The sequence below is a fragment of the Chenopodium album genome, chromosome 9, assembly GCF_948465745.1.
Source record: "Chenopodium album chromosome 9, dcCheAlbu1.1, whole genome shotgun sequence".
Classification (NCBI taxonomy): Eukaryota; Viridiplantae; Streptophyta; class Magnoliopsida; order Caryophyllales; family Amaranthaceae; genus Chenopodium; species Chenopodium album.
The window spans coordinates 52971568-52987510 of NC_137842.1; the positions used below are offsets into that span (position 1 = coordinate 52971568).

The 15943-nt window shown below is 35.9% G+C and overlaps 2 protein-coding genes across 2 annotated transcripts; both read left to right on the forward strand.

Moving 5' to 3' along the window:
* Window positions 1-1129: 1129 nt before the first annotated feature.
* Window positions 1130-2017, forward strand: LOC145557720 (uncharacterized). Its single transcript, XM_081618894.1, has 2 exons — window positions 1130-1492; window positions 1580-2017. Exons 1-2 carry the CDS (start codon window positions 1130-1132, stop codon window positions 2015-2017), a joined length of 801 nt encoding a protein of 266 aa, XP_081475020.1.
* Window positions 2018-4550: 2533 nt separating this feature from the next.
* On the forward strand, window positions 4551-7794 carry LOC145558564 (uncharacterized). Its single transcript, XM_081619841.1, has 3 exons — window positions 4551-4693; window positions 4867-4910; window positions 6190-7794. The coding sequence occupies exon 3, from the start codon at window positions 6767-6769 to the stop codon at window positions 7577-7579; it is 813 nt and encodes a 270-aa protein (XP_081475967.1). The 5' UTR covers window positions 4551-4693; window positions 4867-4910; window positions 6190-6766; the 3' UTR covers window positions 7580-7794.
* The last annotated feature ends 8149 nt before the right edge of the window (window positions 7795-15943 follow it).

Here is a 15943-nt window from a genome sequence, read left to right on the forward strand (position 1 = left end):
CCCCACTTGCAAATATGGAGGGGAAATCAGATTGTTTTGGAGGGGTTTCTTCCCCCCCCCCCCCCCAAATTTTCACAAAAATTTTGAATTTGAGAATTTTAAAATTCCCTCTAATTTTTTTTTTTTAAAAAAAAGGAAGCTAAACTTCCAAATTTTCTGATTTCATTTCAACATTTATGAGGCTTATAAATAACAGCCTCCAACATTCATGAAGCATTCAATGCTTCTCAATAATTACACAACCATGTTTGTTCAAAGGATTGTTCAAATCCACCAAAAGTTAGCACTAATAACATACGTTTAGCCCACATAAAACCCAAAAAATTACTCCTAATCTAAAATTAGTGCTACACATAATTAGTCTTCATATCATCATTACATCATCTTGAGGGAAACATCATCTCATCAAAAACCTTCATCAGCCCACCCCCCTTCACCATCACCAGCAATCTGCAAGTTAAAACAGCAAACAGAAGACATGGCAGACATAGATGAAGACCCTTTTTTCGACATTGATCACTTAATTACAGAGGAAGAAATAGCAGAGTTGTACTATGATTAATTATGAAGAGCATATGCAAGATGCAGATTTTGAAGCATACAACTCAGACAATGAGAACATGCAAGAAGAGGCTAAAGAAGAAGACACAAGCAATAACAACAACAATCAAACTCAGCAAGATGAAACACAAGCATCATTGTTTGAAGAAGGGACTCCCCAACCAAACAGAAAACAGCAGAACATGCATCAAAAGAGAGAGATTGTTGATGCAATGCTTTTGAAAATGCAAGATGGTAACCTACCAAGAGGCTACAAGGTGGAATTACCAATCAAGTTCAATGTTCATAAATCAACAATCACAAGAATTTTCACTGAAATAAAAAGGCAGATGGCAGAAGGGAATTTGATTGATGTCAGGTCCAAAAAGATAGGCAAGATAGGTCCAAAGCCAAGGGAATTTTATGATGAATTCCTACAGTCAGTCCCACTGCACTTAAGGCAGACAGAAAGATCATATGTTGCAGCACTCAATATTTCACATGTAACTCTTCATTATTTGAAGAAAAAGGGGAGAATCAGAACACACACAGCAAGCCAGCACTGACATCAGGTCACAAGGTTGCAAGAATGAAGTGGGTTTTGTCTCACATAAACCCAATCCAAGTTAATGAGAACCCCATATTTGATGACATGAAGTATGCCATCCACATTGATGAGAAATGGTTTTATCTCAACCCAGATAAAAGGAGATTCTATCTACTACCAAGTGAGGAAGATCCCTATATGGCTCAACAATCAAGGAGGTTCAAATTAAACCTTATGTTCATGGCCATTATAGGGAAGCCTCTTTATGGGAGAAATGGGGAACTCCTACATGATGGGAAATATGGGATATTCCCATTCACACAGCAAGATAGAGTAAAGAAGTCAAGCAAAAACAGACTAGCTGGCACAATGGTCACAAAACCACTTCAAAATGTCAACAGAGAGGCAATAAGAGACATTTACTTAACAAAGTCATACCAGCAATAGTGTCAAAATGGCCAGAAAGTTTGCCAAAAAAATGTGGTCATACAGTGGGATAATGCAAGGCCACATCAAGTACCAAGAGATGAAGAGTTCATTGCAGCAACACAAGAAAATGGATTCAACATTGAGTTTGTGTTCCAACCAGCACAATCACCAAATTTGAATGTGTTAGACTTAGGTCTATTCAGATCAATTCAATCTTTGCAATATCAGTCTTTTCCAAAGAATGTAGATGAGCTTGTTGAAAAGGTGATTAAGTCTTATAACAATTTCAAACCAGAAGTAAACAAGTACATTTGGGTGACATTACAAAGATGCATGATCAAGATATTAAAGGCAGAAGGAGGGAACAAGTACAAAATCTCACATATGAACAAGAAAAAGCTGGAGAATCTAGGCATTCTGCCAAATCAGATTGAAGTGGACAGGAGTATAGTGTTGGAAGCTGTGGAATACTTGAACACAATGTTCAGGCCAGCACCCTAGGGAAATCATGAAGCAGAAACAGAAGACATGGAGGTAGATGCAGACTAGTTACAAAGAGACACAGACAACAACCAAACACTGCCACACATAACCACTTAGGAGTCAACAATGCTAGGTTAAATTTCACTTTTGTTTAGTTTTTTTTTTTAACCAATCAATAGGTGGTTAGGTGTATTTTTTATGCTAGGTTATTGAAACAAACATCAAAGGCAATGATGGTTTAGTTCTAGTGCATATGTAACAGGCTTTTTGTAGCCATATTTTAAAGTTAATGGAAGTACTTAATCAAATGAATCCATCAGGAGATCTTTTTTTTTTAAACACAACTCTTCAAACATGGTGACCTCAACATCAATCACAATATAGTGATTGGTGGAGCAATACCTTTGTTCAAAAAGTATTTCATAGGAGTCCCTTCATCATTTGGATTCAATTACAACACTATAGTGTATTAAAATGGGGACTCTACAATATCAACAACAAGGGGCATGTGAAGGGAACTCCATTACATAATGTTCTCTACACTATGATCATTGAGAACATTTTACACACAACAACCCAAGCAAAAAGCCAACTCAACAAACCATCATTAAGGGTCATCATTCAACAATCAAATTCCCATATGCCATAAGCCATGATTACAACATCAACCATTATCCAACCCATCACATGCTTCATAAATTAATTAAATCCATGATAAACAGAACCAAACCAGAACATCCAACAACAATTAATCCAACACAGAAGGCAACCAAACAAGACCATCAACTAATCATTATCCAACATAAAAGGCAACCAAACCAGAAAGCAATCCCAGTCCTCACCAACATCCAACATAAGGTTGAACATAAACAGGACAGAAGCAGGATAAACATATCCAACATCAGAACAGAACAGAACCATCATAAAAAAATCAAATCCAAGTGCATAACAGAACCAGCATAAACAATTCATGTCACAAGCATACATAAACATCACATAAAAGGGACTCAGTAACAAAAATTAAAGAAGTTAAGGTTAGGAATCGTTACGAGTACAGCTACTCAAAGGGTTGAACCGAAGGGTTCATCCGCCTCACATAGCACTTCACAACAGGAACAGAACAAGAGGGCACTTCTGGTTTCTTGGCTGGAGGTTCCTCATCAGGCTCCTCATCAGAAGACAACTCAATGAACTCGTGGTCAGGGAGGCCACACATCCTTCTCAGAGCAACACGCGCGACCTTCCTTGTAGCCCTAACTCTTGGGGGTAGCATTTCCCTCTTAGATCTAGGCTTAGTTGGCACAACAGAACTTCCCTCACCACTCTCAGCAACCAGATCTACAGCCATCTCAGAGAAATCAAGCGATTTACGACGGGACTCACCTTCACCCTCCTCCTTCTTCGCTCTTTCTTCATCATCAATGCTTTTGAGGACTTGACCAAGGGCTCTGTAAGTGTACAGAGTAAAGTAGGGACCCGTCTCACTAGACTCGTAAAATTGACGAGGAAAAGGAGATCCAACCTCGAAGCAGTGGATGAGGTTTTCGATCAGATTCTCCTCTCCCTTGTCATTTGTAGCCATATAAGCATCCTTTAAAGGATCCAAGTTCACCATTGTTATGGAGGGACTTTGATTGGGAAAGATTGAAGAAGAGAAGAGTAGATCTGGAGAGAAGAAGTGAGAAAATCGCAAGAACAGAGGAGAGAGAAAATTCCAGAAGATGAACTAGGGTTCATCTTATGAACTCTCCAGAAGATATAGAGAGAACCAACCATCAGAATTAAATTTTGGTGGTTAGGAATGTGAGTAAATGAGGAAAGAAGGGGGAAATGGGAAGATAAAAGGAGGGAATCATTAGATTAGGTGAATCTGATTAGTTTAGGATAAATTAGATTAGGTTATAATAAGGGTATTGATTAACAAAAAAAATAAGTAAGGGCAAAATTATAATTTCCCCCTTTTTTTTTTACTAAAAATAGAAAGAAAATGGAAAGTAGCACATAACCCCGATCATCCCGAAATGGCAAAAGTTGCACATAACTATTAACGGAGGGAGTATAATTCATGTTCCATCTCTCTCTCTCTCTTAATTCAATAGTGTATCATGTTAAAATATAATTCATGTTCCATAATAATACAAACTGAATCAAATCCCGATATCCATTGAGACGAGTAGCCTAGATGTCGTGTTAGTTAAGCCACTTGACATGTTTTTATCAAATTAGATGCGAGTGTCGTATAAAGTGTAGTTATCAAGTCCACATCAAATGTCGAGTTTCCTACTGTTGATTGGAAAAACGATATTCAGATCTTAAATTTGCGTGTTAAAATCCGACATTAGATATATAAAATCAGATAAATTTATGTCAATTTCATATACTCAAATCAAATTAATTTTTCATATCGGATCACTTTTTAACAACTCTACAACCATAGTAGCCCATAAATAACCGAAGGGTTACCAATAACAATTCAGCCCGGCCTGCGGGGAAAATGACGAGCTATACTCAACAATCGTTAAAGTGGTAAACGTTAGATTGTGCAAGCGTATAGTTAACGTCGGTAGACCATCTCCGTTTCAATGAGCGCGTTTGACTAATTTGGGTATAAATAAAAATCGAAGTTGACAGATCCATGAAATTAATACAAAGAGAAATACAAGGAAATAATCCTTAAGTTTGGAAATTAAAAAGGTTAGAATTTTCTCTTCTTTTCTTTTCCTTACAAAAACATCATCTATCTATCTATTCTATCTGTCATCTAGATAATATAGTTTAAAAACCCCTCAAACCCTAGATATTTTTTCTTCAAAAAATTTTTTTTTTCTCTATTATCAATGCCTAATTCTTGAAGGTTTTTTCTGTAGCGTGTTCGTATTATTCTCACCTTTCTTCAGATCGAATCAATCAGGTTTGTTTTTTCTTTTGCCTTTTATTTTTTTTTTAATTTTTTAATTTTTTTTTTGGAGGTGTGTTTATCGGATCTCATTCAAAGGTTTTTTTGGCTTGAAATTAATGATTTATTTTTTATTGTTGAATTAAAAATTTAAATTAGGTATTTTTGGTCAGATTTTTTGTTTTAGGGTTCTGGTATGGTACGGATTGTTTGATAATGAGGTTTTTCGATTATTGTTGAATTCAACTAGGTTTTATTAGTTGTTCATGTGTTTTCTCCTTAATTATATTGAAAAAAATTGTATGAATGATTGATTTTCTAGTTATTACCTGATTCAGTACTTGAAGAGTTTGCTTGTTATGTATTTTTTTGTATTGAAAATTGTATGGAATTATGATCTGTTGCTTATTCAGCTTATATTGCGACGTATTGGATTGAATTTAGTTTTCTGTGTTAGTAGCAATTACAATCTCGTCATTTGAGGTTTTAAGGAGTTAAATATGGTTTTGAATCTGAGTTATTCTGAGTATCTGCTTTCAGATGTGGTTATTTGTTATCAATTTATGTATTACAGTACATGATAATATTGTTTATTGGACTATGAATTATTGAATGATAATCTAGGTTCATATAGCGTTGCCTCCTTCCCTTTGATGAATACCATTTTTTCATGTTTGGTCGTTTGGGTGATTGTTTGGAGTATATATTTCCAAATCGTTTACATTTTCTCACATGTTTGTGGCAGTAGCTGATGAAAATTTAATGTTTAATTTTTGTACAATACAATAATACAACAGATAACTCTGTCTTCCAATGCATCTAGTGTTAGAACTGCATCTTTTGATCCTTTTCTTTTTCTTTCCGTTTGGAGGATTGTCAATTCGTATCAGCCGTTTGTCACATATTTGCATACATAGGTGTTGTGATATATCTTGTTGAAAATTAATAGTATAATGTCAAGATCAAAGTCCTTGTCAAATAATCAAATTAGTTGTATAACTGTATGTTGTGCTTGTCTTCATGAGGCAGTTTGCAGTTTTAAGTATTTATTTTGATGACATTTTGATAAAGACAACTTGCATTCCCTTGCCTTAGTGAAGCTTGATTCATAGATTTCTGTTCTGAATGTTTTCTGAGATTGTCTATATCCTTGCAAGTTTTGATTCCTTAAATTTTCAATGTTGAATTGTGTACTCGTTTCCCCTTCTTTTGTGGATGTTACATCAATTCCATGTGCGAAGAGTTTGTTATGCTCTCTATCCCGGACCTTATGTAGTTTAATTCCTCTTGGCAGATTTGGATTCAATTTGTGCCACAATACCTCAAGCTAAAGGAAAATGCTACCTTTCGAGAGAATATTAACTGCATGAGTGCCTTCAACTACTCTGGCCTGAAGTTGTGACACCTAGTTTCTTATAACAGGGAGTTAGAACTTATATTAGGTTTGTTGCATTTAGAGGTTTACTTTTCCCGAGGGGGGATCGAAGAGCATCGGAGCACAATGCCTTCGGTGCCCACTACACTTCCTATTGTACCTTCAATTTTGTTGGCTACTTCTTTGCGTAGTTTATTATGTTCCCATCGTCTGAAACATCTTGAAAAAAGTGATCGGCGTGGTAATCTTAGTTAACATTAGGCTATTTCTGTTTTTCGCTTATTAGTGACGACCTTTTGTCTTCTCTTCCTCGTGTTTCTTGGTTTTCCTCTTATTAAACTGCTCACACCTTGTAGAGAGATAACAGGAATTGCTCTATAGAAGGTAGTTGATCTCTGCTATAGTCATTACAATTGTCTTTGAAGGCATTTGTTAATCTGATTGTGTTGTGCAATAGTGCGATTTGTTGGCTCTGCAATTCTCTCGTTCTGATTCGATGGGCAGCATCCATGCATATGGTAGTGGCACTGATGATCATGAGCAATCTTCTACCATGAAAGTGCAGTATGCCTGCAGTGGCACTACAGTAGACACACTGCAGAAACTTGGAATTGCATTTCATGATAATCTGCTAGTGAACAGTGAGAATTTGGATACTGGCATTCTGCCATCTGATGATAATGGCAGCAGCAGCAGTAGTAGTCTGGAAGATAAGGACACAGGATCTGGTGATTTTGACTCAGATCTAGAGGGATCCATTGCAACATCTTGTAAGTGCTTGCACAAGTGTGCCACTTTTCCTGTCGCTGTCAAGGAGGAAGCAACACTTGATTATCAGTCTGAAAGTAAATCTTGCATGCGCTCACTGTCTCTTCCAACTGAAAGCAAGCTTGTCTCTGCCCTCAAGGGTAGCCGTGAGAAGATAGGTGTGCCCCCAAGGAAGCTGAGTGTATCTTGGGCTCCTGACGTATATGATCCACCACCAACTTCGTTATCTCACTATCCAAAGAAAAAGAATCAGCAGCAGTCCAAGAGCAGCAAGAAACATGGAAAGGGAAAGCAAAAGAGCAAGAGCGTGCGTGGGGGAGGAAGTGCAACTAAAGACAAGAAGCATTACCGCAAGTCAGGAGGAAGATCTGACCGGTGCTTGGATTCCTTTGCAGAAACTGATAGGGTATTATCATCAAACAGTTACAAATCTTTAGATCTGCTGGATTTCAACGAGGATATTGATATTGGTAGCCCTGATTCCAACTGTTCAAGCAGCTTTCTGGGGCAAGCTGGTGGTACCATGCACTGTGTTTGCTGAGGCTATGTTAGCTGGTCACGAGGATTTTGCCACCAGTTTCACATCAACTATCACTGTAAATAAATAAGTTGGTGACATTTTCGAGGCTATTTTATTTGCTTTGTGCTACTTTGTTGTTTTTCTTCTTCTAAGACGCCTATGCTTGAACTGTTAGTGTGTTGGCTGACAATATACTATGTGGGTTGGTTGTTAATATTATCTGGGTTGAACTGTCATATGCATTGTTTTCTGCAGATGGTATGCTCTACAATTAAGGATAGTGTGGAAACTTACTATCCTAAAATTCTTACCCTGTTGTTTCAAATTGTGAGGTATTGCCAGATTTATTATCCCCTGTTGAGGCTCTATTTTGAAAACCTTAAGAAAAATCAAGTTTAGATAAGAGCTAGCAATGTCAAACTAGGGTTCATAAGGATTATTGGAGTTTAATTTACAATTAAAACAAGTTTTATGAAAGTCTAATAGGTTCTAGTTTTATTTGTTTAACTACAAGATAGATTAGGGCACGGTCATATGGGGAGTCGTTCTTCATCTCACTTCTCATATAATTTCATTCTTGCATAAATTAAATTAAAAGAAACGACGATAATATATTACATAAGGATGATTATGGGCATCCTTGAAAAACCAAAGCTAACTTACAAAAGGGGAAGGTAGGTAGCAGTTGAAAAATTAGCTAACCCACCACCCGGCAGATGCTTTAAAGCGGAAAGACCTGCATCCAAAAAGAGTTCTAAGAGCTGGTCAGAAATCAAAATAAAAAGCAGAATAAAAGGCAACCAAATGAAGAAACTAAGGAAACTATGGGAGCACAGAGGGGAGCCTAGGGGGGGCTCAGGGGTTGCTGCCTAAACATCATATGCCTTCAGTGGCTGCCAAAGAATTGGCCAGTTCCTCCATATAGATCTTAGTGAGCGGCGTAGGGGAGTAGAACTGATAGACCACTTCATCATCAGCCTGAAGTCTACCAATCTTAGCCAGACCATGAGCCAGTTTATTGGCCTGGCGCTTAATGTGCAGGATGGTAACACTCCAATCTTGTCTGAGTAAACTCACAATGTCATTGATGAGGTTGGACAGCTCATAAGATTAAAACTCACATTCTATCTTCAATTTACTTGTACCAAACGCCTCGAAATAACATCTAACATCATATATGTTTCAAACTCAAAAAGGAATCTCATACGTTTTATTAGATAACTTTAAGGGTTGTTTGGTAGGGTATTCAGGAAAGGAAAAGGTAATCAACTATCTTGATTCCCTTTGTTGATGCTACCTTGACCACCCTTACAACTACCTTTGACCAACCTTGAAATTAACACCCACCACCTGATATTATTGCCCAACCACTGATCATCCACCACGACCACCTCACAGCCGCCGACATTTCTCCTAATCGCCACTAAAACCATTGTGAAACCCGTCGCATACCCAAAATAATCCTAGACCCCACTTGAAAACACCCGTCCACAAACTAAATCGCCCACTCCCACCAAGAAAAACCCACCCACAAACCATTGAACATGTCTCAAAAACCACCCAATAAAAACCTTAACTTTCTCTATAAGCACCCTACCACCAATAAATAACCCCCAACATAAAAAAAAAATAATAATAAAAAAAAAAACAACCCTTACACACCATTAAAACAACCAAGCAATTAGATCAAAGAATTTTACACACACAACAACAACAACAAAAAAAAAAAAATAAATAAATAAAATAAAATGCAATTGGCAATAGAGGGAGCCGAGGGCGGCAATTAACCAAGGAGTGAGAACCGACAACAACTAACCAAAAATAAGGGATTGACTTTCCTTTTTATTTCTTTCCTTTTGTTGATTCCATTGTGTTTATCTTTGTATATGTTTTTTTTTAAAACACGAATAAGATGTATTACGACATATTTAATTAATAAGGCATTTAAGTACAACAAAAAATATCACGAAAAATACAAAATAACATGTATTTGAATTATTTGGGGAAATACACTAAACCATTAATTTAGTGATAAAATAGTATGTGAAAGAAAAATCATTTAATGTCATTGAACTGAAGTGTTTTCAAATAGTTGTATATAGGGGATCTTCTTTTGGTCCACAACTTGTTGGTAATCGGTTTTGATAGGAGGAAGTACTAGTGTAGTGTTGTTATGCATTTGCAAATGCATAACAAATACTCTCTCTGTCCCTAATTGTTTGCTCCACTTTCCTTTTTAAGGTGTCCCTAAAAGATTGCCCCATACAACTTTTGGCATGTTTTCCCACTTGCACTCTCTCTATCTCTCTCCTCATTGACATTTGTGTCAACCCATGTGCACCATTTTTTGCCCAAAGCCTTAATAAAGTAGATTTATAGTTTGAGGCAAATAATGGGGACAGAGGGAGTACTAAAATATTAAAAGTCACTTGGAAAGAGAGAAAGGAAAAAAGAAAAAGATGTGTGGGAACACTTCTAATTGTATCGCTTAAAGTTTATACGAAGTTAATACTATTAGTTATTTAGTGATACTATATATACATGTAGTTAGTACTTAGTACCACTGAATGCATTACGCATATATATTACCACTGAATGCATACATATATAGTACCACTCAAATATTCAATGGCTCTATTTGATCACCTAATAATACTATTGATTACTCAATGGTATTACTCTAAAATCAAGTACTAAATTATGTGCAATTATACTCTTACTCCTCGTTATGCAATTGTTCTTGCATAACGAAACTCCTTTTAAACAAGCTCGTTTTGATAGGTTAAGATGACACGTGTCTGTAGACACCCATTTGAGTCTCCCAAAAAACCAAACCCAGTGATGAGTACCTTTCGCGTCGAATCATAATCGAATGAAGTGAAAGTGTGGAAAGTCTAGTGTTGCGGTTAGTTTTTATTTCTTTTCTTTCTATCTATTTTTGAAAACCTATTTTAAGAAAACAGCCAATCCAGTTTGTTTTGGTCCATGACAAGGGTCCAATAATGGTGTACTTGGATGAGGCTTAAGAAGAGCTTTCCAACGATATATTATAAGCCCAATTCCGATGAATAATGAGGAAGTTATGGCCAAAATACTAAACTGGGTCCGGTTTGAAATTTATATGTGGCCCAATGATCTAGAGGAGGGCCTAGTATTGATTTATCATTCCTAATGTGATTAGGATTGATTATAGTCTTATAGAATCTTATAGAAGGTTCTTTTGAATCCTAATTTGATTAGCATTGATAAATTGACTTTAGTTGACTTTTTAGAGTTTAAATCAGAATAAAAGAAGTGTTTTTAAGGAAAATACGATTTTTCCCTCCTGTACGGCTAAATTTTATCAAATTAAGAAAACGCGTGGAAACTGTTTTCTAGTGTCTGACGACAAGACCAGCGCCTGGCGTACAAGCTTGGCATCTGGCGCTAGCCCTGGCGTTTGGCGCTAATGTCTGGCGTCTGGCGCCAATTTGTTTTATTCTCTTCGAAACTCTGATTCGTTTTTTTATCCATTCGGCTGATTTTCTCTATAAATAGCCTCCTTAAACCTCCGTTTTCAATCAACAACTATCAATTCTCATGAATACTCTCTAATCTCTTTCACCAACTCTCTTCAAGAATCTCTTGATTACTCTCTCTCTCTCTTTCTTTTCTAAACTAGCTTTTGCATACAAAATTCTGCATTCACAAGACCAAGAAACACCTAGCCAAGTTCAAAGTTGCTTTCGCCCTAGACGTGAAAGGTTTAATTTCTGAGGGTTTGGTCCCAAATCCATCTTTCAATTATTTGATTTAATTGTTTGATTATTATTTTCCTTGAAGTTACTAACGTGTGTATTTTGTTATTAGAAAGAGATACGAAGCATCCAAGTAAGTACTTTGATTGATTTATTGATTTATTGATATTATGATATAGGTTTCATGCTTAGATTGTTATTATGATTCCTAGTGTCATGTTAGGGCGTTTTGATCTTCCTAGTATTATGTTTAGGGTAACAACTATAATTTCTAATATCAAATATGTCAATTGTGATTCCTGCGATGCTTCCTATTATTTTCCTAATATCATGTTAGTATCATGTTTGGGTTAAAGCTATGATTTTTATTGTTTAGTGACATGCTAGGGTTTGTTATTAATTTTGTTAGTATCATGCCTAGGATCTTGCTATTATTATGGGCCTGTTCATATTTACTGAACTGAGCTGAACTGAACTGAACTGAACTGATTGGAGCTGAACTGAACTGATTGGAACTGAACTGAACTGAACTAAGCTGAAATGAATATTTTATGAGAGAGGGAAATTAAGAGCTGAACTGAACTGATTGAAGTTGAACTAAACTGAACTGAACTGAATTGAACTGATTGGAGCTGAACTGAACTGAACTGAAAATAAGTAAATATGAACAGGCCCTATGTTTTAACATGATTATTATAATTATATTATTATTGTTTTGATTATTATTATGTTGCTTGATATTATTTATTGTTATTGCTTGATCACGCCTTTTATGCATGTTTAAAGGAAATTGGTACTTGTAATCACGCTTAATAAGATAATTTATAATCTTGTTTAGGGTTAAGATGATTATAATTCAAGTGATCGCCAATAATAGATTTATTTGTGCATTAATATTCAACCAACATAGATAAACAGGTTTAGGGTAAACCTATTGATTGCATGCTAGTCAGAAAACGCACATGAATACGATCAGAATAAAGTAGAGGCCTATTATTAAGGCAGTTTCAATCTCTTTTAGATTGAATTTGTACCTTCATCCCCGAACTTTCAGTCATGGTTCCAGACCTATTGGAGTTGACGATCTTCTGGATCGTTAAGGGGTGTAACCTTCTCCTCGTGAACGTTTTACAAGTTCTTAAAACTTGTTGGCGACTCTTTTGCTCTAGCTTCCTTCCCTTTGGATGCCACCATGCTTAAGTGTATGATCACAGTGGGGTTCAAGCTAGGGGTAATGCTTGAAATATTCCCTACAGTGTCATTTAATAATTGGTTAAAAAATAAAAATAAAAAAAGGAAAAATACTACAAAAAAACCCACCACATAACAATCATCCCCCACCCACCGTGAAACCCTCTTCCTTACCCTAGCCCCACCAACGGCCGGTGGCCACCCTAAAGCCTCAAAAACGACTAGCCACGGAACCCCCCAATACCAAAACCACCCCGTCGACCTAAAATCACCCTCGAAATTACCACCTGAACCAAATCCCACCCACGAATCCACCACAACCACCAACTTGAAACCGCTGATAACCCCCTAAAAAACCGTCAAAACCGCCAAAAACCCCCCTCGAAAACAGTCGAGAACCTTTTCAAACCCTCTAATTATCCCCTCGTAAGGTGCTGCTCCTGCTATTCCTGCTGTCCGTGTTTGACCTGGGTTCGAATCAGATTAATTTGTGTAATTTCGTTGGGGTTTTGGCTGGTTGTGGAGGGCGGTTTTTGGTGGTGGGGCAACATGAATAGCGGGAGCAGCAGCGAACGAGGGGGAGTCAAGATCGATGTATCTCGCCGTCGGGGGAGGATTTGGAGACTGACGGGGGTGTTTAACCTGGTCGTCGGCGAGGCAAGGGGAGGGGGATACCGGCAGAAGTCTAATGGCATGGGCTGGGGTGGGTTTTTCTTTTTTCTGTATAATTATTTTACCAAAAAAATAAGTTTTTCTTTTCAATTATTTTGACCAATTATTTAGTGACACTGTCACTTAATTTTTTTTTTTTTAAAAAAAATTACCCAATGTACAGGTTACCGGTCATAAGACACCAATAAAAGAAGATCCCCTATAAAGGTGGGATTACTAAATAATAATCTAAAGGTGGGATTATTAATGGCTAACCGACCAAAGGTGGGATTATTAGAATCAAAATTTTCCAATAGTTTATTATTGACAGCAAATAAAGCTCGATTCATACATTTAACAATTGCTTCCATCCAGAAACACTCCTTCAATTAAATAACATTTCACAAGAAACAATTAAAAAATAAACAAAATAAAGACAACATATAAATCATCTATTAATGTAAAAGATTTACCCTTTCAAATCAATCTTTATAAAAATTCTAATTTTTACCCAAAATCAATTTCTTCAATATTAAACAATGAAAACCCTAAATTATCAAAATAATCAAGTTAGGAAAATTTAAACGAAATAATTCAACAACAAACAAGATGAATTTTGGGAGAAGATAGGAAATTTTGACACTTAATTGAGAACTTAATTGTGTATTATCTGATGCATTAATAGTTGCCGCCCAATGAAAATTTTTCCTCTTAGCTTCCTCCCAATGACGCGCAGAGTGAAATTTTTGCCGCCCCTGCTTTCCTCTTATTTTTTTAAGTTGGCGATTACTTATTGGTGATGTACAATATGTTTTTTAAACACTATGTGTACCCCTAGTTTTTACCAAATTCTATTCCATATTTTGATAGGTAAAGGGCTACACGTTTCCACATTTTTTATTGCATTCTCCTCTTAAATTCTTGCTCTAAATATGAAAAATAACCCATCTATCATAACTCCTTTTTACTTGCTTTTCCATTAACCTTTATAACTCTATATTAACTTTTCAAAAAAAAAAAAAATTTACTTGAAAATCCATTTAATGTTGTTCTACAAGCCATAATTGTCCTTAATAAACATAAAATAGGGAGTTAAAAGACATTAGCCTATCACATACCCGTCATCAGATTGTTGCTTTGCTTTTGATATAGCAAGAAAAAATATTTAAAATGTGACACATAATTTAATATGTGAAAAATTGGAAAAAACCAAAACAATGATTCCGAAAAACTACTTTATGAAAGTAGGAGAGTATAAGACCCTAAAATATTAGAGATATGAAGGCGTATGTAAAAGGGATATTAGATTATGTGTATGTAGAATAAGACACCTAACAATCTCTGAAATGAATTTGAAAGTATATAAAAGAATTATTAGAGCCTTGTAGAAACATTGGACAATTGAAGGATGTAGGTGGATTGCATGCTTTCAAATGATGCCCAACATATCATATTAATAGGCGATGGGTGAAGTGTGTAAAAAGTCCACACACATGTTCTTTCGTGTACCAGAACATGATCTAGAAGTCTCATAAACGATCATGTTTTCTAGTAGTTTTTGCAATTTTCTGCCAATAAGCCAACATGTTAGAGTTTTCTAGAAATTTTGTGAGACATAATTAATTTGGCTTATGGAATTTGGTCTACACTATCTAAACCCAACAATCTTGTTAGTCAAAGAGCTGATTGGTTTGATAAATTCATTCGGTTACGCCATTGATGGAGCCCATGGCCTGAACACCACTAGATTAGGAGGGTTTCCTTGAGTTTTTTCAAGAAACCTTAAAATTTTCATGAAGCCTTGAAACATCACCAAATTTCGCATACACTTGATTTTTTATTTTTTATTTTTTATTTTGTTTTAGGGTAAAAGAAAGGCCCTACCAGACGACTTACACTTTAGCTCTCTCATAGAGACATTTTGGTGTTGTTTTGGTCATTGTTTAACATTACAAAACATAAAAGACAAATGTGTTTGGAGTTTCATAAGCTGATAAATTCAAAAGAAAAATAACTTGTTTATAGATATTATTTTCTATTACACCCTCCAAAGAGAGTCTTGTCATGCCGGAAACAATATTAACGACTAAAACCTTTCATATATGGTCAAAGTAACAAATAACAATTAACCCTTCCAACAAAGCCTTACTACCTTCTTTCACAATTAAACTAAAATAAAATCTCTTATATAATTTGGTAACTATTAACGTTCTAGTAAAGCTTAACTATCTTTTTCCAATATTAAACCTAAACAAGCCCTAGAGGATCGGATCACATAAACTAAAAATGAAGTATAGTTTTATTTGAAAATTACATATTCTATAAAATAAAATAGGAAAATTTAACAACAACAAACCTACCTTTGCCTCATTCTCCCAAAACATACCAACCTTTAAATCTTCCCAAAATAAATACAAGTTTGCATTTTTTAAAATGAACCAAAATGACCGATAACCTATACAACCGGTAGTTTTTTTTTTTAATTAAAAATCGTTAATTATCCTTTTCAAGTTAACAAAATAATTTTTTAAAAATACAATTAAAAAAAAAAACCACTCTCCCCTCACCCAACCACCAGCCACCCCCTTCTCCCTTTCCAGCCACCACTCCCCCTCCCCCTTCACCTTCCATTTTTTACCATCCCATCCCTTTCCATTGCTTTTTCGATCACACCCCGCTCCCCATGAAACCCCCAAACCGACAATCCCTAAACCAAAAAAATTGTGAGAAATTCATGTTGGAAGAAAGAAGAATTGGAAGATTGAGAAATTAAGGGTTTCGATTTCGGATCTTTGTGGTAGTGAGA

Excerpts from the sequence above, each read along its gene's own strand:
- LOC145557720 (XM_081618894.1), top strand. The coding sequence starts at position 1,130 with ATGAAGTGGGTTTTGTCTCACATAAACCCAATCCAAGTTAATGAGAAC. Across the intron at positions 1,493-1,579 it reads TTCAAAATGTCAACAGAGAG|TGGGATAATGCAAGGCCACA; the intron begins GCAATAAGAGAC and ends GTGGTCATACAG.
- LOC145558564 (XM_081619841.1), top strand. The coding sequence starts at position 6,767 with ATGGGCAGCATCCATGCATATGGTAGTGGCACTGATGATCATGAGCAA.